General features: G+C 47.0%; 1 protein-coding gene and 1 long non-coding RNA gene across 5 annotated transcripts; both read left to right on the forward strand.

Annotated features, from left to right (window-relative positions):
* Nucleotides 1-134: 134 nt before the first annotated feature.
* On the forward strand, nucleotides 135-27,657 carry SLC25A25 (solute carrier family 25 member 25). 3 transcript variants are annotated; one of them, XM_072883501.1, is made up of 10 exons: nucleotides 135-502; nucleotides 20,456-20,582; nucleotides 20,672-20,759; nucleotides 21,531-21,642; nucleotides 22,381-22,539; nucleotides 23,311-23,463; nucleotides 23,589-23,696; nucleotides 23,947-24,114; nucleotides 24,538-24,688; nucleotides 25,126-27,657. In XM_072883501.1, exons 1-10 carry the CDS (start codon nucleotides 218-220, stop codon nucleotides 25,308-25,310), a joined length of 1,536 nt encoding a protein of 511 aa, XP_072739602.1. In that variant the 5' UTR covers nucleotides 135-217; the 3' UTR covers nucleotides 25,311-27,657. The 3 variants fall into 3 exon arrangements, with proteins under 3 accessions (XP_072739602.1, XP_072739605.1, XP_072739604.1); XM_072883504.1 differs by lacking the exon at nucleotides 135-502 and adding an exon at nucleotides 626-1,018; XM_072883503.1 differs by lacking the exon at nucleotides 135-502 and adding an exon at nucleotides 17,597-17,875.
* On the forward strand, nucleotides 1,081-9,816 carry LOC140661419 (uncharacterized). 2 transcript variants are annotated; one of them, XR_012045735.1, is made up of 4 exons: nucleotides 1,081-1,095; nucleotides 1,909-1,939; nucleotides 2,717-2,887; nucleotides 3,720-9,816. It is a non-coding gene; the product is annotated as an uncharacterized lncRNA (long non-coding RNA). The 2 variants fall into 2 exon arrangements; XR_012045734.1 differs by lacking the exon at nucleotides 1,909-1,939.
* Nucleotides 27,658-27,892: the final 235 nt, after the last annotated feature.

Raw genomic sequence — 27,892 nt, forward strand, 5'->3', positions numbered from 1 at the left:
AGCGCCCGCCCACCTCGCGGGCGCGCGGGGAAGCCGGGGGTGTGGGCGGGGGCGTGTTGGCCGGCGCCGGCGCGCGGGCCGCTGCCATTGGTCGGCGCGGAGCGTCACGTGGCGGCCGCGGCGTGTGGCGCGAAGGCGGAAGCGCTCCGTGTAGGTGCCTCGCGGCGGAAGCGCCGCCATTTGCCGGCGTCGGCGCGCGTGAGGAGCGGGCGGGACGATGCCGGGGGCGCGGCGCTCGCTGGCCTCCCCGGTGGTGAGCGGCGTCCTCTGCCCCTGCGGCTCCCCGCGGGCCGCCGGCGCGGCAGCCGGCCCGGCGGCGGAGGGTGGCGGCGGGAGCGCGGGCCCCTGCGGGCGGTCTCTGTGCGAGGCCTCCGAGCAGGACCGGCGCCTCCGCGCCCTCTTCCAGAAGCTCGACGTGAACCGCGACGGCGCGCTCTGTATCCACGACCTGGCCGTCGGCCTGGGCCGCCTCGGGCTGCACCGCACTGAGCTGGACCTTCTGGTGAGCGGCGGCGGGGGGCGGTGGAGCGGGCGGGGTGCGGGCTGGCGGGGTTGGGCCGGCGGGGCTGAGCCGGGCTGGGCTCCGGACGTGCGTTCCTGGGGGGTGAGGGAGCGTCCGGCCGCCCTCCTCCTCCTCCCGCGCCCTGCCCGTGTCCGCCCCGCAGCGCTCGCCTGTCTCCGCAGCCCCGGCTCCGCGCCGCGGAGCTCGCCCGGCTCCGCCGTTCTCGGGAGCGGGACGTGGGCTCCGAAGACCCTTTCACTGGGCCTCGGCCGCGGGAGAAGACCCGCCGGGTTAGCGGGGGCAGCAGGCGCCTGCTCGTTGCATGCCAGCAGCTGCACCCGGGTACCTCCCTGCGGCGTAGCCGGGGGACCCTGAGCGCGAACGGGCGTTTGTGTGGCGGGAGACGCCGCTGCTCTGCTTGTGGGGCACTGCCAGGTGGTCCCATAAAAGCAGCCCTGCCGACTGGAACACTAAACCCGGAGAAATCAGCTTGCTTACTACCTGTAGACACGTACGGTACGAACTGCAGAAATTTAAGATTGAAAACTTACTGCTTGGACAGGAAGAACCATAAGAAAATCCTCTTTCTCCAGGTCTGAGGGCTAGGAAGCTTGCGTGCTTATTCAAATTTGTAAAAGATTTCTTGGAAGGGATAGGTGCAGTCAGGCTGTCGTGCAGTTTTCATTGCATCATTGCGTTTCCTCACACTAGTCTGTCTGGCACCACGTTACTACTCGAGCTTCTTGCCCAAGATGGCTTATACATGCCAAACTCACTTGTCTGTTTTAAGGGGTTTGAAATATCTTAAAATGTAGGAAGGCTGCTGTATTTGTACAGTTTGCACATGGAGTATACAAAATGTGCAGCGCATTGACTTTCTACTTCAGTATTGGGAGCTGTGCCCTTTTGTGGTCACAGCTCTTTGTGTGATGTTGTACACTGACGATTCTAGGCTTCAAAGTTCAATGTGATGTTGCTCTGTTTAGGTGTAATTAGTGTAATTTACATCTGTATGAATCAGAGTAACGGGCTTGTCCTCAGTGCACAGTTTGTCCCTGCCTAGTCTCTTATATTTTATATGCAGGACCATAAAAAAGCTGAGTATCTTGGGAGGACAGTAGATGAACACATGGGCACAGTCAGGGAGGTGCTGTCTCCGAGTGCCCTGATCCTGCAGGAAGGAAGAAGACTTTAAGGATAACTTCTGAGTCACTGAAAAGACATCTAGTTCAAGTGACAGTTCTTATTCTCTCCCTGTTCTGGGAGTGGTGCCCCAATTTATTTGAGTGCCTTAACTGCACATATCCACCCTTTCCAGAGTTGCTAGTTCCTTTCTAACTTTGGATTTCCAGCATCTTAACTTCTACCATTTCTTTTTGGTTGGCATCTTCCTTGCTGCTGTAAAGTATGAGAATTCTTCGGCAGCGTGAGGATCTCGTGAGTGGTTTAGTTGTGCTGTTTCTAAAAATAACGTTAGTGCCATGGTGATTTTCTGCTGTGTGCGTTTTGGTAATGAAATCTGATTATACCATATAAATCACCTGTGCATGCCCTGTGAAATGCTGACCTGCTGCTCCCCGTGAGTGCTGAATCCTTTACCGCTGGCAAAAGTCTCTCTTGCAACAGAATGTTCTGTGCTTAGGCCTGCATGCCTGTCTTGGTTTGCATTCCCTTTTCTTCCCAGGCATGTTATTCAATCCAGCCTGACATTCTCCAGGCTAGGAGGATGCACCATAAAACAAAATGCATTTTTACTTCCCAGCAGATAGGTTCTCTGCTCGCCACGCTGCGGGAGCAGCTGAGAGGAACTGTTCTGCAGGGACTGGAACTGCTCTGTCGGAGGGAAGCGCTGTCTGGATGCTGCTTAACAATCCTGTCTTTCTGCTGAAGCCCTTGTCTGTCAGTATTGTTCCTCAGCCCTTTGCTTCCTCTGCCTTCTCTTCCGCTGCACAGGAAGCGGCTGGTGAGATGAATAGAGTTTGTAAAGCATTGTTAGTGTTGCAAAGCATCCCCTTCAGCAGTGTAAAAAGCATCCGTTAAGAACGAGGATGCAGAGTTCAAAACTCTGAAGTTCCAGTTAAACATGTGGGAACAGTCCTCAGAGAGCTGGCTAGAAAACGTCTGCATTGTGTAATTTTTAGGAAAATCAAATAAACTTCCTGTTTCCCATGCAGTTCTATTAATAAGTCATTCTTTTTTCTGCCCCATCCTTAGCTAATAATGGCATCTTGACGCTTGGGATAACGAATGTGAAGTTACACTCAAGAAAAGTGCTTAAGCGTCAAGATGAAAACCTTTCTGATGTATCGGACATCGTGTTTGGAGACCGATTTAGGCATAAATCACATGGATTGGTTGTGATTAGTAAATTACTTGGTGGCTCTGGTGCGTTTTATTTTTCCTTCCATGCAACACTACATTTGATATGGGAGTTACCTTCTAACGTCTGGGAGACAGATAGAGAAAATATTAGACTTGTAATGCGAGGTTATCGCCAGTCTTAGCTGTGAGTTGCTAATCTCTTTGCGTCAGTAGGCTAAAAGTCCTTGTGGTAACAATAATAGCTTTGGGCTGCAACTTGAAAAGAAAATGAGCAATATTTTGGCTCCTTCAATGCTTGAGAGTTCTTACTGAGATAAAACCCTTTGTAGCATTCTTGGAAAATTGCTGCCTTCTGTTTTAGAGGTGGCCTTCTGTGGTGGGTGAGAGAAGGGGCTGTACTTAGATGTCCTTTGAGGTGGAATTTGCTTATGTATACAATGCATTTTTTTAACCCATGCTGTTATCTTTAAACCATTTGACAAATACAGTGTGCCAAATCAGTGAGCCTTCTAAAGAAATGCTTGTTTGCACTGGTTAGCATGAAGCAATTCACATGCTTCACTTTGCTTGAGCAGTAAAGTGATAACCATGTGAAGAATTTTTTAAAGGTTTTCTTGTTCTGCTGTGTAAGGGGATAGTCTTTTACTGCTAAATTACATCTAACTTTGGAAGAGTCCGTCTCCTGTTACTACTACTTTCTGACTTCCCTCATGAAAATATTTATATAGACTTATGGAACTGGAAATACACACTTAATGAAAATATGGGTAGTTGAACTGGAACTATGTTTTCTACTTTGTATCTGGAGATGTTGTATTATTGAAAGGTTGTATAATGGTAGTATTTGTGTATTTGCTAATATAACTGTTTTCTTACTGATCCCGATTAACTGCAGGGCTGGAGTGCTATTCTAAAACCTCATCTCTGCTGCTCAAGTTCCAGACAGTTTGAACTGGTGGAATTCATCCCAGCTGCCTAGAGACAGACTCAAGTGGTGAACTTTGTCTGCAGCTACCTCTTCTGTGGTGGTGCTGAGCATCTTCTGATGGACTAATTCTCTCAGCTTTAAGAAAGAGAGCAAACATAACCCTTTTCTCTTTTCAGTTACAACTGTCCAGTTGCCTCTGCTGTAATGATGATGTCCTCCTTGGCCTTGTGATGCTTTCTTCTCCCGAGTTCATGTACGTGACTGCCTATTGCTGCCGCAGTATCAGCTTCCCCATATGAAACTACATCAGCTCCCATTCTGCTGAAATCTTCACATCTGCTTTCATCACCTCTTTCTTTGCCTGGTATCTCCTCTTTGATCTCCAAGTTCTGGCTGTCCAAACTCCCACACAAGTTCTGTTGTCCACTTTTCACGCGTACTGAAGGAGCGTAACTGCACTGCTGCAGCCGGACTCTGCAGCGTTCTGTTTGCTTCGGGCCTCTCCTCTGAATGCCTTTGTTTTTCAAGTATGAGTCTCGGACTCTTCCAGCTGTCAGAGGATGCCGTATCCATGCTGTTCTGGGGTAGTGGATCAGTTAGCTCTTTTGCGAGTGATTCTATGGATGGATTGAGAAACTTTTGTAGCAGTTGCAATCATAAAAAAGTTTAATCTTATTTCTGATCAATACTTTATCTTCTGTCATGATGTCATTTAATTTTTCCTTTCACACTCTATTTCTGTAACTATTTTACTCTCCAAGACTTTTGAATACTCTGTATTATACTATGCATAATGTACTAAAATTCTCAGCAACTGTAAGGGGCAGAGGAAGCAGGGAATCTTTTCTGTGTGATGCTTTCACCTGTTTTCCGTTCACAGTCCTCTGGAAGAGGAGGACTCGAGTTTTTATTGCTTTACAGAGTCTGTTTATGATAAAAAGAGCAAAATTCTAATACTGTTCTGTAATGTACACTGAATTATCTCTCCAAACCTATATACTTTTAGATACATCTTTATGGCTTGTGTGTCTTGAATCCTGCTGGGGCAGTTGTGGAGCTTTTAGCTAGGCCTTTGTAATTCATCATGAAGGGTTGAGCAACACAAGGTTGTATCAAACAAATGAAGCAGTGTTACAGTTTGAAATTCCAGTTGATGCCCTTCCTTCTACTGAAAGGTATTTGCCAACAGCTTCTCAACCACCCATCTCCTGACTAATCCCAAAGGACAAACGTGGATACCCCGAACCAGTTTAACACAAGGTGAAACTGCTTTCAGTAACATGTTAAATAACTCCACATATATTTATGTTTAATGTACATTAAAATAGCAAGCAAAAAAGATCATATTTACTGTGACTATAGGGAGTGGAGGGCCTGTTCTTGCTCTTTGTAAATTATGAAATGTGTGGTTTGATGAAGGCCCTGTTCTCACGCACTTGGGAAACGTGGTGCAAGGGCAGAACTGTAGGTCAATGATTTAGTTGTAGATAAAGCCTTTAAATGTGTGGTAAGTGGATGAGTTGGTGTCAATTCTGGGTTCTGTTACCTTCTCTGATTTAGGCATGCTAAAGATGCAAATGAACTCTTTGTAATCAGTCAAATGAGTTCTTGACAGCCACTGCAAAGACTTTCAGAAGAAATACAGGGATTGGCTTTGGCACAAGGAAACTTCTCAGCGCAGTGTCGGTTATTAATAGACTTGGCCAGCAGCCTCCTAAAGCGAGAGCTTTGCTGGGCTGGAGGGTGCGCTGTGACAGTGAATGTCAGGGGGGGCTGGCTGGCACGCTGGCTGCCTGCGTTCGTCGCTCTGCCTGGACCCAGAGGTCTTACGGGGAGGGCGGGAGGAGAGGGATGCTGGGGAATGACCAGGGAATCTCACACCGTAGTGGTGAAAGTCTTTACTCAAACTTGGTCTCTGGTCATCAGACCTACCTTGGTGTGATTAATGTATTAAACTGGCAGTGCACGTCCACTCAGTGTTCGAAGGGGTAGATTGGAAGTGAGTTTTTAGACGCAAATACATGCAAGAGAAGCTTGCTCTTGCATAAGTTTACCTTGCATATAAACAAACAATTGTGGATTAGGCAAGTGTTGCTTTATGTTCGTGTATGTACAGGACCAGGTATGTAACTCTTGAGAGATGCAATCTTGGGATGTTCTTCCAGGATCACTTTTTGTCCTACCTTGCAGCAAATTGGAGAAGCCTGGTGGTTCTCAGGTTTATTTAGCTGAGACCTTTGTCCTATTTGCAGAGTGACAATGAATGAAGGATACTGGCTGACCTTTGGGAGATGGAGATGCAACTTTGACTTGAGCATATCAATTTTAAATGTCGACGTTGTGTGAGAGTCTCTTTTGCAGAAAGGCATCCTGCACGTCACTGACGTGGCCTCGCAGTATTATGTTTCCTGCAGGATGATGTGTATTCTGAACTCTGTAGTGAAGTGAATGCCTGTAGGATCCCCAGAGCCCGAGTGAAATGAAACAGCAAAACCGATCCAAAGCAACTGATTGTGCCTGCGCAGAATATGCAGCAGGGTTTTAGTCTTCCAGCATGTGTTCTGTGGGGTGTTATTTAGTGACCAGGGCTAGATGCCTCTGAAAGTAGTGGAAAATGTCTCCTTATCCTCATCTGCATTGGATTATTAGCCAGATTACTGAGACAAGGGCAGGTAAAAAAACCCCAGGACTTCAGTATACTTATTGTTTCTTTTAAAATTTTTTATTTAAAAAGAAAAATGGTGACAAATCTGTCTGAATATTGAACCCTTAAAGGGTTGACAAGTGTTAAAAAAGTGACATCAAAGCCAGAATAAGGACTTGGTCTCCTGTTTGAGAGCCCTACAAAATGGTGATGCTGCAGTTCCGTGCTCTCCATTGCATATATTATAACATGATATGGTGTTGGGAGGAGGAGAAGAGGGAAGGATTTTTTTCTTTCAGACCTACTTGTAGCGAATGGTAAATGAGTCCTTGTTCATGTCCTATATTTGTCCCTCTGAATGTGGGACATGAGCGCACTTTAATGGTGCCCCAGACTTTGTCTCGAGTGGAGCAGCGCAGCTGTGATAACTAGTATCAATGTAGAAAGGCAACGGAGACGTCTTAGTCTTTCTAAGTTATGTGCAGCGAGCTGCAGGGGAGTTTCTGGCAGTTAGTGGCTTACAGTGGAGAATTCTGCTGTAAGAGAAATTGTTGAAATTTTTATATCATGAGTTGCTTGGAAAGACAAAGCTGTTTGGTATGTGAATCTACATTGTTTAGCCTAAGGAGAACAGGGGCTGTGTGAGAGCAAGCCTGGGCCCGGGCTGCTGGAGGGCCATCAGTTCTCACTAGCTGTTTTCCTGGTTACTTTCTAGTGCAGTGAGAAGCTGACTTTCTAATTTCTGAGTACTAAGGATGCCCTTTCTCTTGGTCAATCCCCGGTTCTTCATGTGATACGGTACAACCTCGGTGGAACTCGCTGTTCTGGGCAATGGTTGTGTATTTCCCCCTCCCTGGCCAGCTCTCTCTGTATCTCTGTATTTGGCGCTGGCCCCTGGTTGCCTTAATATATCAACTAGAATAGCTAATCACTTGTGCCAGGGTTCCTGTAACGAAGTGATCTAGGTTTCTTTGTAGTGTTCACTGAACTATGCTGTGTTACCTTAATATATTAACGTAGTTGAATGTCACTAGAGAGTTTAATTATTTAAGCAGCAGTGGCCAAGATGTTTAGATTTTATGGTGTGGTGCAAGAAGCACTGTGCAGGATTAAATTCTGCATTCTAAAAAGTGGGAAGTACTTTTTTTTTTTTGAAAGTTTTTTTCTTTTGGAAATTGCATTTGAAGATAAGAGATAATTGGGAGAGTCATGGTGGCCCATCCCAGCTGAGGCGGGCTGGGTGCTATCTCTGGGTGGCACACGTGTAGGCAGCGCTTCTCGGGGTGCTTCCAGGAGAGCTCCCAAAGGAGATGAGTCACGGCTGATTCCTGCGGGGTCACCTAAGGAACTGGAGACGACGACCGCGGTGGCAGCTCTTCCTGCAGCAGAGGAGGAGAAGGGTCATTGCTCTGAGCACAGCTCCCTTCCCTCTGCCCCCCCTTTCTTTTCACCCTCCCTCCTGCATTTTTTACATGTTAGCTAGTTGTCTGGTGATGAGGCTCACATTCTTGCTGGAAAACGCTATGCATTTATTCAAAAGTCTTCTAGAAGCCATCTTAAAGCAAATAGTCTGAGTCTGAATTTCTGTGCAGTACTACCAGGCTGGAAAGGGCAATTGCCTGTTTGAAAACTGGAGTTTCAAACGGAGCAGGTACGAAGACGTGGCCTGCATGATGTGGCTGAAGAGGATACAAGATACCTTGGCTTTGTGGCTTAAAACAGAACCTCCCTCTGACAGCTTGCGGTACTGAGGAAAATACTGTTTTAATTAAGCAAAACACGTCACTCTCTTGCTCTTTCCTTTCTCCTTTGTCTCCGTTTGGATAGATTACACGACTTTATTGTCAGCTTGTCCTCTGGCTATCTAATGACTATCCATTTTGGTGGTGTAGGACTCTGAGGCCAGCTGCCACAGGCACCTTCTGTCCCCAGTGACTGGTGTGCTGGCCAAGAGCCAGCTTTCAGATCAGTCCTGGTGCTTTTCTGCCTTGAAAATCCTGGGCTTGGTTCATGGAAACAGCTAGAATTGGAGGGCTGACTGTTTCCTAATGAAGCCTAGGTTGGGAAAGCTGTTGCCGTGCAGTCTAGGTGTTCATTCATGATTTCTAGAAAAAGTGAATTTTTGTTTCTCATCTATTCCTTTGTGTCACCGTTCAGGCTGGACTCACGGTATTTATTGCATCTTTTCTTATGTGTGAATGATTGGCTTCGGTGGTGGTGTTGGTAGGGTAATACTTCCCTACAAATTCCCTGTAGGAGAGCAGTTGTCTTGCCTCTAGCTATAATCATCTTGCTGTTACTAGGTTTATTATCCTGACCTAATAAAATTCCTCACTTGGTAAAAGAAATGCCTTTTTTTTTTTTCCCCCTTAAATATGATTAGCAAAGTCTGTCTGTTCTCAAGGAGCTGTGTGGATTAGTGCGGTGGCAGAATTCCTCTGAGGTTTCCTTTAGTGAGGACAAAGGCCAAGGAAGCATTGCTGAGTTTCTGCTTTAATTGCACCCCGGGCATGTAATTTCTTGCACAAATTATTATTTTACTATGTAATCTCTGTGTGAACAAAGGAAGATGGGGTCCCTGCCATGCACACACTACTAAAGCTAACACTATGTACAGAAACCGTAAGAAATAGTGTCAAGTAATATCAGCTGGTTTAACAGGTCCTTGTGAGTAGCAGCCCAGCATTAAGTGACCACAGAGGACAAATCCAAAGTCCCAGCCAGGTACTTTGCCTTCTGTATCGTGGCCTGTAGCTCTGTGAGCAGCGGAGCCAGTCTTGCCCGCTGCTGCCGCAGGCAGCTCTAATGCCCTTTCCCCAGGCGGTCAGGCTTTTTTGGACCCCATCCATGAGTAGCCTCAACTGGTTAGCCCAGCAGAAAGCTCTGTAATTTTTGGCTGAGTTAATGAGGCTGTCGGAGGAGCATGGAGCAAGGTAAATACAGAGCTGATGTGGATGTGTGAGATGATCTCTTAGTGGCAGTAAGCTTCAGATCAGTTCACTGCTTCTTGTGAGACGACAGCCTTAGGCTAATAGAAGCTGATTTTGAAGAACCGTGCCTGGTTCAGAAAATCTCCTTTGTTCCTCCTCTGGCTTGAGAGCATTAGGAACTTTCAAATGTCATCTTAAAGGATCTGAATCACTGCGTTTTAGAAAGTAGTTTAACTTTTGTGCTTGTAGTTGTGATGACTGGCAACAGCTCAAGGTAATCGAGGCATGACAAAAATTCCTCACTCTCTTCTGCCTGTGCCTGAGCCTGGGCTTCTGACTGCATCCCAACCAGAACTGGACTGTGCCATTCCTCAGAGAAGGACAGGGCTTTCCCTGCACCCTCACCCCAGTGTTACTGCCTCTGAATTTTGTATTTGTTTTCTGTTTTGTTGGGATTTTTGTGTGTGTGTGTCAAGTTTTAAGGTTAACTTTGTAGCATGCTGTATGTAGACCTTATGATTAAACAGCATTTTTTTCTCCTTAAGTAACTCTGAAAAGTAGTTGCAGAAGAATTCTTTAATGTGATGTTCTCTATGTGCTTGTCTCTCACTTTTTCCATTACTCAGGTTGGTAAAAGGAATTCAACATTAACAAGTTCCCAAAAGTGCGGTGTTTTGTGTTCTCCCTCTAAAATTTATTTGCAAATTGGCTACTGAAAGCTTGCAGTCTTCCCAGGTTTTGGATTGTATTTGCATATCTAATATCTGTAAAACAAAAGTTTCCTACAGTCTGTCACTCTCAAAAGTTAAAAGCTGAGAATGGAGGTCCTCTGCTCGCCGTGGACCTTGCTGTGCTACTGTGGGTAGGGAGCCTTGGGTGATGGAAGCTGTGGTCTGTACTTATCCTGCGTGTTAAAAGACCCAAACTGTTCTCTTATGGAAAAGTCATAATACTTTGGAAAGTGAGGCATGCAGTGCCCTCTGTCTGTAGACGCAAAAGGCAGGCAAGAATTTAGGACTACAAGGTAAGTTGTTGGTACTATAAAATAGAAAATGAGCCCTTACTGTCTCCAGCCTGCTGTTGTGCCTGCCCGACGTGGGCTGCTGGGTTCCACCAAGGTGGGTTGACTTTTTCTTGTGGTGCCCTGGTGCCTTGCAGCCGAGGCTGTGAGCAATTGCTGCTGTGGCAGCAGAGGGAAATGTGGCGTTTCTTGTAGAAATTGAGGGAATGTCATGTGTTCTGCGATTATATATTGATACATACTTGTAGTCCTGCTCTGGCTCAACCTGCAGCTCGGCTAATCCTACCCTTGACTGTACGGTTAAAGGCTTCTTCAGCAGAACTCGGCCTGTTTGACTAATTGGCAATAGTTTAACCACAGCATATTAGATCTTGCATAGATGACTAGCCATAAATGCTGTGCAAGTGTGTTGCTGCGTTGCGCTGAAAGCCAAATGGCAGAAGCACAATGCAGCACCAAAGAGCTATTGTAATGACGGATGAGACTATAATAGACCAGGGAGAGAGGGTGCAGCTAGAGGTTAATTCAGCCATGGCTGGGAAAAGCCGGCTTCTCTCCGGAGAACCATCTGCTGCTCTAACAAAGAGCAGCAGCCGAAGCTGCCGAGCCCCAGAAGCAGGTACGTACACGCCTCGGACAATCCTGTGCTGCCGAATCGCCTCGGGCCATGGCTTCTGTGCTCCGATGGACGGCTGCCCCGCTGCCCTTCCTGCCTGTACCTGCCCGATGGAGCTGGCAGCGCGCTCCTCTGCGGGGTGCCTCCTGCGTGGAGGGCGCGCTCCCGCCCGGCTGCGCGCGCTGCCTTGCTCCGGAGCACCGCAGTGTTGGGAGCGAGGATTGGCTGGGCACTGCTGCAGTGGGGACGCAGCCTGGGTGTTCAGCCTTGCTGCTTGTCTGATGTGCCGTTAGGATGAGCCGGGACGCGCGGGTTAATTGGCAGCTCTGAGAAGCTTCTCTCGGAGAGGTTCATTTTTAGCTTTCCTCTTAAGCGCAGCATCTTGGCTCTTCTGTCCAAGCAGTCTCCAAAGCTCAGCGTCTCGGCTTCTCTGTGCCAGGGGTCTTGTGCTTTGTCTGTTGCCGTCAGATTTCTGAGGCTCTGGTACAATGAGCTGCTTGTCAGGCCAGGCACGACTGCAGTAGCAGCAATTTCAAAAGGCAGGAAGCGTCCGCAGGAGCGGTCTGTAAAGAATCTGAGCCCGTGGAGTCGCTGGGTTGAACCTCCCGCTGGCTGCTGTGCCGATTCCCGTCTTGGGGGTGCTTGGTAGTGCAGTCACATCATCCTTGGCAGCGGGCAGCTCCTGAGCGCGCAGGGTTTCCCTGCCTGGGACGCTCGCTGGAGCAGCGATGCTGCAGACCCTTTGGCATTTTCTGTCTAGCTTCCTTCCTAGGGCCATATGCCAAGGTCCTGCAGATGAAAAAGAGGATGAGGCCAGAAACACCACCCCACTTCCAGGCCCCGGGGAGAAAGGGCCAAAGATGTTGGGGAAGCCACAGGACAGAGGGACTGATCCCACTGAAAGGAGACCAACTATCCTACTGGTGGTTGGACCCGCAGAGCATTTTCCAAAGGTAACGGGATATCCAGGGGCCTGAGGAGGGGCTGGCGCACATGACAGCGGAGTGTGGGGTCTGCCGGGAGTAGTGGTGTTGCAGGTGGAGTGTGCGAGTAGCTGGGGGGTGTGTGTGTATTTGGTCACGGGGGAGAGGAACAGGAAGAGGGAGCAGGGTCCAATGCGTGCGCTTGCTAGAAGGGAAATGTGGGGCGACCGGGGGCATGACTGTGAAGAGAGGAGGCGATCTAACCTTGCAGACATGGTGTTCAAAGGGGGGAAAAATGCTGTTTAGGGGCAAGGGGGAATACGGGGGTCTCGAAGATTCCTGGGCAACTTGTAAGAAGCATGACTGAGAGGGCAGGGAATGATAATGCAGGTTAGTGGCGAGTCCCACCCCTGCACTGGAGACTGGCAAAGGATCAAATAGATCCTAAAATGTTCCGGAGTCAGTCCCTGGTAATTGGGCAAGCCTCTGGAAAAGCTAGCATGTTTTGAGCAAATGAGTAACTGGCTGTATTATTTGAATGGCACAGCCCAGCAGAGAGGAAAGCCTGTCCCTGGGGAGCGGGTGGCATAAGGGAGAGACTAAAATCTGCGTGAGGATGGGAACTTCCCGGGGGGTGGGAGAGCGGGGAGGTGGAGGGTGTGCACAATTGGCAGAGAATAAATGGTGAGGCTTTGTCTGGGGGGAGGCAAACAAAAGCTGCTTAGTTTAGTGCCTGGGCTCCTAGCAGAGTGCTGGCTGACTGCAATTCTGGTTTATTTTTGATGGGGAGGGAATGCTGTCCATCTCTCCTGAGGATGGTGCAGTCAGCTCTGACTACATGTGGTTAAAGACCAAGGGTGTGACCTGGGATTAGGGGAGAAGGAGTCAGGTGTAACCCCTGCGAGAGGTGGGAGCTTGGGATAATACTAAAGGGCTGCAGCAGGGGTAGGGGTGCATGACTTGCAGGATCCAGCTTGTTTGACAGGGAATCGGGCATGGTTGGTGCTGTAAGCTTTCTAAAATGGGGGACGACAGGTTCAGGTTGTAGAGGGGATGAATATCCTTTCTGCTGCCGTTTTGAATGGGAACAGGCAGGGTGGCATTTCATATTCTGGGGAGCAGAAGCCACTCCCTGCTTGAATCAGACTGAAAAATCTGCAGGGACTTCTGCCTTCATCCCTATCGTTAGCAGTTTGCACTGTGCATCCTCTTCAAAAAGAGGAGTGTGCGCATTTTGAGAAGAGGAGGGCTTCTGTGCAGAGGTTGAAGAAGGACAGAGGCTCAGAACTGAAGGAGGTTGTGATGAAAACCTTGAAAGCGTAGGGCTGAAAATCTCTGGTGTCTTCCAGGGGAACAATGGTCCCTCAGTCAGGGAGAGTCCATCTGTTCACACCTGCAAATGAAGCTTTCTCTGAAAGCTGGTACCAACCTCGTCTTTCCTGTGTGACCCTGGGAAGTTTTGCTGCATAGGAACCCAAAAACCAGCTAATGGAGAAATACCTAGAGGATAAGGATGTGGTAAAATGGAGTTCTTGCAGCTTAGGAGGTAACTGCCCATCTGCTGGGACGTTGTGACTGTGTAATTTTAGCCTGCCCTGATTGTAAAGTAAAACACAGTGTAAAGCTCTTCTGTTGAGGATTATGCAGATACGTTTTACCTTGCAATTCAGGCCGGCTAATACTGCATCCAGCCAGTGTGGCTCAGCTGATGGACAGTAACTTGTTAAGCTGCAATGACTTGTTTGTGCTTGATCAGATATCTGTGTTCTAATTACCCGTCTGAAGGAGAAGTGTTGCAAAAAGTCTTGTACCGCCTTAGGGATAAGATTATAAACCACTGTGAGCGAACAGTATTATTTGGTGTTTAAAGAAAATGTGGGGGACACACGGCTTTTGTTCTCTGCCATTGAATGTCTGTGACCTTGGGAGAAGCCTCTTGACTGGTATGCCACTTTGTTTTCTAAAAACGCCTGTTAACAACATATCTGCTAAAACCACAAAAAATATCACGCCTGATACTTGGCTTACTGTAGGGAATTTGCATGTATTGATAAATTTGACCTGAGGTGCTTCCTAGCCCTGGCTCTTCAATCTTCATGTTGTAGTTGGTGTGTTTCTGCTCAGATCCTTGCCTGAAGGTAACGATTTCAACATGAGGCTGTTTCTGCAAATGTGGGAGAAAATACTGATTGCAAATGTAATGTGTTGGCCCCTGGTTGTGTGTACACAGGAGAGAGGTATGTTCTGGCCCTGATGTCACCATCTGGACTTGTAACTTTGGATCTATGTGTTGTCAGTGGAACAGGTCACCTTTCCTGGTTACCTTTATGTCAAATACCATGTAGTGTTGTCTGCCTTCCCCGGTCTCTGTCCTTCCTCTTGCACAGCCTTGGCTGGCTGCAGCTCTTTACTCTGCTGGGGTCTCTTAAATTATTAACTCCCCTCCTTCATATACTTTACACTCTTTGTTTGTGCTTTGTGAGGCCTTTCTGTACTGTACAATTAATTATAAGCTAGTTTCCTGAAATTAAAAAATACCAAGTCAGCAGAACCTAGTGAAAACTTCTAGCAATAGCGGTTCTTTCTCTGGGCCATGGTGAACTCGCCCAGAAAGCTGTTTTGCTTGTGAAGGAGGATGTTAGTTATGTGGCTGTGACGCTCACTGGCACTTGATATTTTTAGATACTTTTTTTTTTAGCAAAGTAAATTCAAAATTAAACAGCATACTTTCCTGTTCCTTGTATGGCTGCATCCTCCCATCCTTTGGGAGGTACCTTCTGGAGCTGATGTAGTAAACCGGTGATGAAGCAGATGCCTAGAAGAGTACAAATGACTTGGAAAGGTTAGTGATGGAATGGCAGGGTGCTGAAACTGGTAACTTGTGCAGCATTTAAATAAGAACCAAATCCTATAAATAAAATGGACAATGAGCTTCCAGCTTCCTTGATGGCAAGAAAAGCAAGCCTTCTGTAGAAGGAAGACGGACCCATCTAGTGCTCCCTTTCGCAGAGGAGGGTATTAGCTAGGCTGGCTTCACATTGACCAAAAATGTGTAGGTCCAGCTCTGGCTTCATTGGCAGAATTGGTGGATGGAGGAAATACCAGGGAGGAGTGACTTGAGAGGACTGACTTTATTTGGAGCTCTGTGCCCTGTCCTTGGTTTGATCAGGAATAGACAGCGCTATGAGGGACGTACTGTGCGTAGCTCATGACTGAAGGCCTGGGGTGGGTGTGCTGCTGCCTGTGGCCGTGCAGCCACGTGCACGCTGCCGGGGCTGGGGGAGCGGGACCGGCTGCGTGTGCTGAGACTTGGGCGGTCACCCCATACTAGTTGTGTTCAAGCAGCACTGATCCCTGCAGCTTCGGAGAGCTATCTTGCTTTTGAGTACTTCCAGGTTTACCAGGATTCTTTTAGGTGAAATCTAAATACTTGTTAATGCCTGTTTAAGTTCCCTTTGTCATTATAACCAGAATTGCTGGTATAAACTTCATTTGTAATCTGTCTCTCCTTCTTAGCTTGCTGTCCTGTAATTAATACCCTGCTTAAAATCAGCTTTCTTAACCTTATTACCTTTCTCCTTTCCTCTGACGTAGGTAGTAGGGCTTTTTTTCCTAAAATGTGCAGATTTTGCCTTTTGTCTTCAGCTGCCAACTGCAGATAGAGTTTATTAGGAAAATCTGCATCATGTTGGCATGGCAACTGAGCTGCCAAGCAGCTATAATAGTGATGCTTGGCAACTCGTGGGAAGGACTACAGAGGATCTTAAGGCTTGGTGGGGCAAATCCAAGTTACATTTGTTCACTTACTATCTGGAGCTGGGCAGGGGGGAGCTGCTTGCCTTGGTCAGGCTGCTGAAGGCGTTTGCTTTTGGCTGGTGGTGTGTAGCATTGGGGTGCTGCTTGAAGTGAGACTCAGCTTGGTGGGAAGGCTGGGGTGTACTGTTGGCGTGCATGTAGTGAGCTGCTGTAGCTGATCTTTAAGAGGATCTGGAGTCCCTGAGAAGATCCTGTTTTCGTGCGGAGAGACGTCAGCAGGGAGTAGGTTAAGCCTGCTTAGGTAACGCGGCAGTAGTGCCATGGTAGGTGAGGTGACGGGAGAGGGCGTAGGAAACCGTTGTAGGTCACGATTCTCAAGGGTACCAAATTGCTGCGAGTCATGATCTATTAAGCTTTTTTTAAAAAAAAAAAAAAATCCTTGAAATAAACCCCCAGATTAAATATTCCCAATTCGTGTGATTGACACGCAGCTCCACAAACAGCTTATTACAGACCTTGGCTTTTCTTTACATCTAAAGAACAAAATACCATGGTAAAGGCCCCTTGTGCATTAGGATCTGAGGAGGGGAGCACTTATTGGACTTTGCACTGGCCAGGCAGTCTGTTTAAACAGAGCAAACACAAGAAAATGTTGCTGTGTCCGCAGTGGTGGGGAAAGCTGTTAGCTGGACTGGCTTAAACCAGTTTAGCAAACGTGCTGTGTTACTTCAAGTGCAGGCAGGATTATAGTGTGTTGGTTATTGGCTATGGGTTTTTGCATCTTCCTTGTAAGATAGCTTCTCTTTGATGAATATCAAGACTATAACTTTATTTTAAAATTCATGTTAGCGATTAGTAATTCTGTACTGAGCACTATTGTTACCTGCTGCACTTCTTGGTACTCTCGCTGTAGTGCTAGGTGTTATCCCATACATCAAACTCCACTAAATGCTCAGAAGCCTGTAATTATATCTGCATTAAATGATGCGTGTGCCACACTCCCTCTTCAGCCTGGCTTGCTCCTGATGAAAGCTCAGGAACTCTCTTACAAAGGTTTAATTGTAGAAACTGGAAAATGTTGTTCTGCTGGGCCACTTCTCATTATAGCGCATATCCGACTGCAATGTTTAACTGTAGTTAGGAGAGGAGGAAGAACTAGCAAGCTGTTGTAATTGCTGTGTGGATACTTAGCTAGGAGGCTTTGAAGCAGCTGGGTCTGTTTTGAAGCCTGCCCTTGATTTTGGTGGTTTTCTGGGTATCCTGCACAATGGCAAACCTCCACAGGCTTTGTTGCTGCTTACATTAGTAACTCCTGAGTGCTGCAGAGGAGATCTTGGTATGCAGGGGTTGCCTGCGCCTAGCTGGAACAAGTGTTTTTGGGAGGACTTCCGACCAAAGCCCATCAACTCTGGCATAGCAAAGTAACCTTATAAAAGTGGAATTTCGAGGCTTTTGTTTAAGCTGGATATCCCAAAGGTATGTGAATGCAGTAAGTGGATGCAGTAAGTGGATGGCATCTTGCTCTTACTGTGTTTTAGAGGAAGAATTTTGGGAAGAGGAAGACAGTGAGAGTCCTCCTGTGTTGTACGGTGGGAGAGGTTATGGTCAAGACTGGTCCCTACTGTGCTGCGTGTGTAAATCCGTGGGGTGGCGAGCACAGGATCAGAAAGGACCGGTCGGATGTAAGAAACAGCAAGTGAGCGTCTTGGGTGTTGGCCAAAGCCTATTGGGTTAAATGAGACGCCCGGTAAGAGTTAACTTGTGGTGAGTGTGATGTAAGGTGTTAATGGGATCCTGGTGTTGAGCAATGGGAGGCAGCTCACATGCCTCCTCCAGATCCAGTGTCTCGCTGGCAGCTGGGTGGGACTGTACAGCCACGGCTTCCCTTTTAAGTAGAAGGGCAGGGCTTGTGCAGCCAATCCCACCGGAGCCGGCTGCGCTCATAGGCATGTGTCATGAGACTTGCTGGCATTTCCTTTCCACTACGCACTGAAATTAGCTCAGGGGAATCATTCAGTTTTACTTCCCTTCCCGGTCAGTCTAAGCAGGGCAGCTGAGTCCCCGGCTCAGAAAGATGCTCTGCCTCTGTCTGTATGTGCCAGTGTTTGGGGAGTCGCAGACGGAGTTTGAATACTTTGAGTCGAAGGGGCTGCCGGCTGAGCTCAAATCGATCTTCCGACTCAGCCTCTTCATTCCTTCCCAGGAGTTCTCCACCTACCGCCAGTGGAAGCAGGTATGGCCCCGAGGGAGGATCGGGAGGGAGCGAGCTATGGAGGGGTGGTCTCAGCACCCTGAGCTGGGTCGGAGGGGGAGAAGTTCACGACGGCTCTGTCGTAATAGCTGAGTACAGCATGGACACGTTTCTTTTGCCCCTTGGCAGGGATTGCCGAAGCAACGTGGAGTGGACTTTTTTTCTTTTTGATTCTTCTGGCTTGAATCTGATGAGAGCTCAGTGCCTCTAAGACTGTTTAAAACAGTTGATTTGATGCGAGTTAGAGAGAAAGGGGTTTTCCAAGCTATGAATTCTTTTGCTTTAACTGGTCTGCTCAAATACATTTCACATCCTCTTCCTTTTCCTTCTTACACCCTTCCGCCTGCCCGCCTTCTGACGGGAGGTGTGGAACCTCATGTCAGCTCAAGCCGATGCAGGTCTCGCCCCGGTGAAGGTGAGCAGGTTTGTGCTGTGAGCTGGAGAGCGGCTCAGCAGTGGTGGATGGGCTGAGCTGGGGGAGGTTGTGCAAGAGCATTTCCCTTCGCTGCAGGAGGGAGATGCACTAAATCCGTGGAGCGCTCCGTCTGACTCTGTCTCACAGCTCTTGCTTTCAGCTTGCTGCTACTGGTGCAATTTTAATGACCAGGCTGTCAAGAGCCCAGACAGCTGATTATTGAACGGTAAAGCTGGGTAGGCTTTTTATTCCTTTGTGCAGAGGCACAAACGGGCGATGTAGCAGGCTTTAAGATGTGTGGGGTCCCAAAGCGTGCTGCAGGGGCTGCGTGTTATGCGGGTGACCATAGAAACGTCTGCAGCCAGCATAGCTGTTAAGGAGCAGCTCTGTCTATGGAGATTTCTTATTTGCTGTTAAAGGTGAAGAGCTGCAGGCAGATATTTGTTCATATCTCTGGAGAAGATGCTGGGAGCTTGGCTTTCTCACCCTTCACACGTGTGTTGCAGGTTACCTTTCAACAGGCTTGCGGCATTTTTGCTTTGTGATCGTGGAGGAAGAAGGCTAGCAGAGCAAGGCAGCTTTTATTACCAGCGGTCTCTGATCACTCATTGCACATCCCTGCAGTTGTTAGGGGTGTGCTGAGAGAACAGGAGCAGCTGCACAGTCGCATCTCTCTTACAGTGCCTCCGAATTATTAGTGCTTCCCAACTAGTTGGGGGTTGCCAGTCAGAGGGAAGCCCTGATTCAGCTGTTCAAGGCCAATCTGCTGACATGTGAGGGGTGTTGGTCTATCTTTAGCCTACAAGTTGAATGTGGGGTCATATCTGAACTTCACAACAGTCATATGATAAATTGCAGGTTAAGAATACTGGGCACACCTCAAAGGTCAGAGCAGCTGGGACAGCACTTTCTTATTTAAGGTTCATAAAATGATTGGGAATAATCCTCATAGCATTAGGGCTAAAGTGACAGGACTTGGTGGGGTAAGAAAGAGAGTTTTAATAGTGAAGTATGTAGTATTGAAGTAATTTAAAATGGCATTGAAACAAAGACTTAAGGCTTATGAAGGGGACTGGCGCTCACAGGCTGAGGAAATACCACAATAAGCTTAGGTTTGCCTATTACCTTTGAAGCCTAAATATTAAACAAAATATTGGTGAAGAGGGTTAGCCTAGTGTTTGATCTCAGCTCAGAGCTTCCTTAACAACCCACCTGCTGTTCACATAAATGTTACAAGAATTAAAACAAAAAAGTGGGTAATGCAGTAGACTGAATCACACCTCATTTAGTGTTGCTCGCTGATTCATCTTGAAAAAGACTTACAGGCTGTCAAAGGCAAATGATTGAACAAGAAGGGGAATAGGAACTCCCTGAGCCACATCCTTGCAGGCTGGAGATCACCTCTCCTGTCAACAAGTAGCCACGTGCCCTTAGATAGGACAGTCCATGTGCTATTGCCCCATGCTGGAGTGAGTTAATGCGTCGTTTACCTTGTCCTAGATGTCTGGCACAGGGTCTGATCTTGATTTTTAGCTTTGTCCTACTAAGAAACTTTTCTTGTTCTATATGCATCTCATGGAAATGTGTATAATTAAAGCACATAGCTCCAGGGTGCCTAAACCAGTTCATAGGGGTTTTTATCTTTGGCTGTGTCCACTAGAGCTGGACAGGCTTTTTCTGGTTGGAGTTAGTTATTGCCAGAGGGAGCTTACTTCTCTAAGAATTGTAGTAGGCGTGAAATTCCTTCTCCTGTTCAGGTTTTTTTATTACCTGAAGTTTTGTGATTCACTTTTTGTGCAAATCTGTTGCCTCATACGTAGTTCAAGAACCTCTACAAGGGCTGTGTAAGGTGTTAATCATGATACAGGACTGAGATTAGACACATGATACTAGCAGAGTATCCCTGATAAAAGCATGAGGCATTTCATCTGCATAACTAGCTTTGGGAGACAGTTGCCTGGAATCAGGTGACTTTTCTACACTATTGCTTTGCTCAAATTTCTTTGAGGAATTACCATAATTCTCAGCTACTTTCTAGAGGAAAAGTCAAAGTCGTGTAGGAAATGATCTTTAAGTATGGTAGAAGAAGGTGCAGATCTCTCTGAATTAACAAAGGAACTGACAGGTTTTGATTATTTTTTGAACAGAAAATTGTGAAGGCTGGAGACAAGGACCTGGATGGACAGCTGGATTTTGAGGAATTTGTTCACTATCTCCAAGATCATGAAAAGAAGCTGAGACTGGTTTTCAAGAGTTTGGATAAGAAGAATGATGGTAAACACCTTTCTCATGCTCATGAATAGACTACTGAATGTGTTAGCTTGTAATACTTATACTTGAGCTCCCTGGCTTAATCTTTGCAGGCCGTATTGATGCCCAGGAGATTGTACAGTCTCTTCGGGACCTGGGAGTCAAGATCTCTGAACAGCAGGCTGAGAAAATACTGAAGAGGTGAGGATTCAGCTGGTTCTTCTGTTTTACTGTTGAGGGGGTTAGAAGGAAGTGTAGGGACATGGGACCCATCTCCTCTTTCTACGCTGTACACACTTTCCAGAGACTGCAGCTCCTCCCTTTTTGCCTATTACTCTTAATTTTGATTTTTTTTCTGTGAATTGACACTTATAAGGTCGTAATGCATTATGGAGAGTTACTGTCAGAATCTGTTATCTTACTGACCTGTTGTGGGGAAGTGCTTGCACCTGAGCTGATTTGCATCCCTGTCTGATTGTCCTGCTGCCCTGAGCTTGCTGCTTTGGAGAGGGACTGTGCAGTTGCTCTTCGGAAATGCTGAGTGCTTTATGCATGTGGCACTAACATGTTAACAACCACTTATTTGTGCTGTTTTTTCCTCTTTCTTTCCTCTGCTACCTTCCCTCTGTCTGTTTGCCTGTGTGTCAGAATAAGGACGGGACACTTCTGGGGTCCTGTCACCTAGTAAGTATTATTTTCCCTTCAGTGTCAGTTATGTCCCTAAGTTTGGTAGGAGGGGGTGTAACTACACCTGTGGGTCAGTGAGAGGGGAGGAAAAAGGGAGCCTACTTCTACCTCTGTAGTGTTTGAATAGAAGATTTCCTAGCTTTGTCTTGTGTCTCTTTAGAAGTCTTTTAGTAGTTGCTTTGCAAAGCTTTTTTTTTGGTGTAGGCCTGAATAATCGAAGGGAAGGGGGGGAGGAATTTGTCACCCAGTAGGAGTCTGTACTCATCTAATGATAAATCTTTTTAGCATGGATAAAAATGGGACAATGACAATTGATTGGAATGAGTGGCGAGACTATCACCTGCTGCACCCAGTGGAGAACATTCCTGAAATCATCCTGTACTGGAAGCACTCCACGGTAAGAAATGGTTCCTCCGCAACAGGTCTTGGTCTTTCCCCAGCTTTGCAGTCAGAGTCCTGACCCCCAGGAGCTGCTATCGGCAGTCCCTATCTTTCTCTTCATGGTTCAGTAGCTGCCTTGTAGCCCTAGAAGCCCAATCGCTTCCTGTCCTGTCCCGTTATCTTGCCATCTATCACTGGCATGGCTTCTGAAGCCTCTGGCACAGGTGATAACTGCATGTTCTGCAAGAAGTTGAGGGTGTTCACTTGGCTTGCACCTCTGAGAGCTCATACCCGTGGCCAGCCCCTGCTGGTTCAGGACCTGTTAAGACTAGAAACTGATTTGACAGGCAGCCGTCCTTCCTGGAGATATTTCAGTGTGTGTAAATAGCATGTAACGAGATTAAACTGGCTGCGAGCTTGGAAGGTTCCAGAGAGGTCCAGCTTTTTCACCATACAGCTGCCTGCAGTTGGTAATTTTGTTCCTTACTATGATCCACAGTATTTTAATGCAGATAAATGTTCAGCAGTTGCCAGCTCCTTGGACAGAAGTCTCTAAATATGAAGGTTCCCCTTGTGATGTGCTATAGCAGTGGCAGTTCCTGTGGCCAGACGCAGCAGTTAATGGCTATAGATAAGCTGCTGACTAGGAATAAGCATATCCAGTACTTCAACACATAGCACTGATAAAGAGCAATAAAACTTTGGCAAGATCACTAACTGATGAAGCATTTCCCAACACCTTATACTTTTGCAGATCTTTGATGTAGGAGAGAATTTGACCGTGCCTGATGAGTTCACAGTGGAAGAGAGGCAGACAGGGATGTGGTGGAGACATCTGGTTGCAGGTGGAGGTGCAGGTGCCGTGTCCAGAACCTGTACAGCTCCCTTGGACCGCTTGAAAGTGCTCATGCAGGTATGATGGAGCAGTTCCAGTTTTTTTTTTTTTTAAATACCCAGGCAGATTCGTTTAATATTCTTGGATGCCTCAGAGATGCTAATGTTCATCAACACAGTACAACACTCTGGCCAGGATTAATCTCATTGCTCTTATTGCTATTTTTGAAAGCTTTCTAGATTATTTGAATGATCAAAGTCATGTTAAAAAGTTATTATTCATTGACTAAAAAAATACAGAGAATCTTTTGGGAGGTAGACATGTGGAAACTGTCAATAGTTAGAGAGCTTTGTGGTTTAGAGCACTGGAAAACTTGGGTTTTGGTGAAACAGGTTCAAGTCTTGTGTTCCCATGAGAGACCCTGAGGCCACGAGAGCTGAAGTGGTTGTGGTGGTCAGCTGGCAGAGCTCATACTCAGTATAAGTATTATCAGCGTTAGAAAGGAGTTAGAATAACTTGATTTTAGCCTGCTTTTCACTGTACCTGCTTTTGAGCCAGCTGAGAAGTTTACCCTGGGTAGCTGATGCTATGCTAGGTATGGGAGTTGCATATTTAACCTTTTCTCCCATTCCAGAGGGAGATATTGATTAGATTCATTAGTTAACACTCGACTTCACAAAAAAGAAAAGCAGCTTGCTTTCCTATGGCATAAGTTATCTGGAAGGGATTAAAGCCTTGGCAAATCTCTGGGTAAATAAAAAAGCGCCCTTTTGTCCCTGGATTATGGAAAAACGTAGCGCTGTCGTAATCAGGACTGGAACTAATCCAAGCTTGCGCGCTCTCTCCCAGGTTCATGCCTCCCGCAGCAACAACATGTGCATTGTTGGCGGTTTTACTCAAATGATCCGAGAGGGTGGACCGAGGTCACTGTGGCGAGGGAATGGCATCAATGTGTTGAAGATTGCACCGGAATCTGCCATTAAGTTCATGGCCTATGAGCAGGTGAGTAAAAGGGCACAAACAAGTCTGGCTGCAGAATGGTTTGCAGAAGGACAAGCTGAAGAAAAAAAAAAAATGGCAGAGATAAATCAGCGAGCCTCAATGTACGTCTGTCTTGCCTCCTACAGATCAAGAGGTTCATTGGTACTGACCAAGAAATGCTGAGGATTCATGAGCGGCTGTTAGCTGGTTCTCTGGCTGGGGCCATTGCACAGAGCAGCATCTACCCAATGGAGGTGAGGCAGGTGGCTGATAGTCCAGCCCATGAGGGGTCACGGCAGGGTGCTGAGATGGGGAAAATGTGGGTAGAACACCAGTGCTATTATAGTGTAATTAATGAGTTCTCAGAGATGATACCAGGTAATACTGCTCACATGACACTTGATGTAGTCCTGACCATCATGTTCTTAAGAATGACACTGTCTCCACGTTTTTCTCCTATTGATTCTCCTGTAGGCCTTCATGGTATTTATTCTTGTCTTCCAGGTTCTGAAAACACGGATGGCTCTAAGGAAGACAGGACAATATTCAGGCATGTTGGATTGTGCCAAAAACATCCTTTCAAAGGAAGGAATGGCTGCCTTCTACAAAGGCTACATCCCCAACATGCTAGGAATCATTCCGTATGCTGGTATTGACTTGGCAGTCTACGAGGTATGAAGCCTTTAACCTATTGTAGGGCTGTGCTGCTTGTGTAGCTTTATCACTGTCAGACCTGTCAGTCACTGCAGGAGTTTAAATAATTTATCAAAGCTTTCCTGATCAGCCTTATGGGGCACAAATGGATTTTTGGCCAAAATGGCCTAAAAAGTAATCCAATACAGTGATTCTCCTTTCCTAGTCGACATCATGCGTGGTCCCTTGTTTCCTTCTTTTATGAGAAAATTGCAGCAGAAAATTAAAGAAGGGATTTTCCCCAGGTACTACAGTAGCAGTAGCTCAAAAAGATTTGAGAAGCCTAGTGCTTCTGGCTGAATTTGCACATAGCTTTCTGCACCTTTACACTAGATTTTTTTATGTAATGTGATATTCTTTTGATTGCCTCTTCACTGCTAACATCTGGCTTGTTCCTTCCAGACACTAAAAAATGCCTGGTTGCAACGCTATGCTGTCAACAGTGCCGACCCTGGAGTCTTTGTCCTGCTGGCTTGTGGCACCATCTCCAGTACCTGTGGACAGCTTGCCAGTTACCCCCTGGCTCTTGTGAGGACACGCATGCAGGCCCAAGGTGAGAACTTCTGGGAACTGTGGGAACTCCTGTCATGGTCTCTGAGCAGGGTAAAGGTCCTCTAGTGTAAATATTGCGACAAGAGCCTTAACTGGCTTGTGCAGCTGAGCAGTAGGCTATGCCATGCTGTAAGAGGACAGTGGACTTTGTGCTGCCCTTAGCATCTGGGCCAAGCACCGCCAGGACAGAGGTTCTGTTTTGCTCAGATCGGGAGTTCTGGGCTAAGGGTGTCTGCAGAGCAGTTTGGGAAGATGGCTGCGATGTGCAGCACAGCCGTGGCTTGCTGAGAAGTTAGATGCTCTCCCCCGTGAAGCACCTTTGGTCTGTGAACATCCACAAGAAGCACGTGAATCAGAACTGCTCTGTCAGACAGGTGTTACCTTAAAGTGTGTTCGCCATGTAGGCTGCATTATTTATTGTGGCTTTCCCTATTGCAGCTTCAGTGGAGGGTGCTCCCGAAGTGACGATGAGGGGACTGTTTAAACACATTCTGAAGACAGAGGGAGCATTTGGTCTTTACCGGGGTCTGGCACCGAACTTTATGAAGGTGATCCCAGCTGTAAGCATCAGCTACGTGGTTTATGAAAACTTGAAGATGACTCTGGGCGTGCAGTCACGGTGACCAGGAGATGCTGAGGACTTTGAACTCTGAAATCTTGGGGTGCAATCCCAAGACGTATAGCCATCTCTCATTCTGTGAATGTGTTGACACTAAGCTGACTAAGCAAAGCTGTGAAATCTCAGATAGTTTGTGAGTCAGTAAGGGGGAGGGGAGGATCTGGTGTCCTTTGCCATCTTGCTACTCAGAGCTCCACATAAAGCATCACGTGGTCCTTTTTATTGGGCCTTTTGGGAGAGCAGGAGGTGAACTCCTGGGAGAATCTGAAGGCGTGAGTTGCTGAGGTCAGTTCCCGGCAGTATGGCAGAGTAGCAAAGATTTGGGTAACAGGTCTGCTTTCAGCGAATTGCGTGTACAGACCTGTTTGCCTGCAGATGAGCACCTTCTGACTTGCTGAAAGAGCTTCTTTTTCCATTCAGTTGTTTAACTTCCTACCCGTTGTTTAAATTTGTACAAACCTTGTGTAGGAGCTGCTGCCACACCAGGCTTGTTATTATGTTTACATATATTCCTTTGGGTAGGAGACATTCATGTTCTGCTTCCAAGACTTGACATGAAATGTAACTTTGAACTATACTGGTTTTGAGGGCTGGTGGGCAGTGGTTTATCCAGTCAGGCTGAAGGTTACTTAAGCCAGCCTGATGAAGAATTAGGATTATTTATTTTTTATAGGTTTAAGTGTGTCTCATAAATCCACTAACAAGATGCACTTACTAACAGAAGCAGCAGACTAGAGCCTGCATGCCTGTATCCTTTGCATGCTGGAATTGGCTTGTCTTATACTCAGCAGGGGCTTGGAAAGGGGAAGGCAGGAGAGCCCTGGATGGACTGGCACCTTGATGCATGGCTTTAGTGAACAAAAGACAATATTTCACAGCTCCTGTGCAGTTGTGCTCCCAGCACGACCCGAGAGCCCCTGTGCAGCGTTGCATGGACCTCTGAATTCCATTCTGCCTGGTGCCGAGGATAGCTGGTGGACCTTTTCCAAACCCCGTGCCTACGCTGCTACCTATCTCTTTAGACCTCTTTGTAGATTGACGTTCAGGTTTGCATTAGCGGGATGGAGTCCCCAAGCCAGGAGTATGTCTGCTGTGGGAAGGGGTGTTAGGGAGAGGGGCTGGTTGTCACTGGGAGAGGTGAGCTTCCAGTCCTGAAGACATGTTTGCTTTTCTTTCAAAGGGTGCTTTTCATAAGGCTAAGGGAAAGAGATGGCTTTAAAATTTCTCTGACTGCGTTATGGGCTACTTTAGTTGATAGGATCTGGCTTCTGAGGCCTGGGAGATCCTCATCCAACTTTTCATTTTGGGCAAAATGGACCAGCGTTGCATTCCACTGTTTTACTGCTTAAAGCATATTTATTTTGTATTTATTTGAACAGAGTTATGTTGGACTATTTTTATAGACTTGTTTATTGTCACTGTGCTTGTATTTCTCCTGTTTTAAGAAGTTGTCTATTTGTTCTCTTACATCACACAGCTGAGTCGTGGGGAGGGACGTTAGTCACTTGCGTACCTTCCTTTTGGGGCTTGAGCTGCCTTTCCCATGCCTGAGGTTGTTGCTGGAGGACCTCAGCCCAGAGAAATTCTGTAGCAAGAAGCCATAGGAGAGAAGGAAGCTGGTGAGGAAGCAGTACCTTGGGAGGAGGGGAGAGGGTGCATTGTGAGGCTCGCCTTATTTTGGAATTGCCTCTGTGCATGGCTGAAAGGCTTTCAGGTGGATGGCTGAAGTTGGGAAGTAGAAGGTCTGTGTATGTTGGATGTCACGGTGGCTAATTGAGAGCGATTTTGGGGAATTTTTAGGTAAGGGGGGAGGGGAGAAATCTCAGGGACTAAAGGAAATACAAGTTTCCAGAGAGATGGAAGGAAACTTGCACTTGGACACAAGCTGCTGCGGTTGTACTTTGAGGCTGAATCAGCAGACCCTGCTGCTGAGCCAGTGCTCTTCACATGCAGTGGGCACTGTGGAGAAGTGTGTGAGAAATCGGAAAAGGATTTGCTAGTGCTCAGCAGCTGCTTTTTTGCTGACAGATTTTGGTGGTTCATGGAGAGTCTTCCAGGTGAGGCTCTACCTTGACTATCCAGTGCTGTCAGTAGTTAGCCACATGGAAATCTAACCCATCTGCATTAGTGATACGATTTTTTCCACCCCCCCTCTTCTTGAGACCTGTCATAAATTATGCAGTGGCTCCTTCCTACCAGTGTGGCCTAATGGGAATATGAATATCAGAATGCAAAAATCAATGCAAAATGACAACCATCTTTGTAGCTGTAACCACAAATTGTTATAATGCAAATCTAACTCGGATTCTTCATGTAGGGAACAGTCTGCTAATAAAGGTCTGTCAAAGAGATACCACGTGTCTGCATCTCTTTCTCGATATTGTTTATTGGTGCTGTTCGTGGGATGATTCTCACCAAGGACACTGACGCTGTGAAGGATCTTGCCTACGAGGACCTGGGAGAACAGAATTCTTCTTAAAGGCAAAACCAGCAAACCTGAGATCAAGGCTAATGATGGTAGTGATGAGTCAGGGATGTTCAGACACTGTTAGCCTGTCTCTGAGTGTTGCTGGACTTTGCTCATCT

This window comes from Ciconia boyciana, chromosome 18, assembly GCF_034638445.1.
Source record: "Ciconia boyciana chromosome 18, ASM3463844v1, whole genome shotgun sequence".
NCBI lineage: Eukaryota > Metazoa > Chordata > Aves > Ciconiiformes > Ciconiidae > Ciconia > Ciconia boyciana.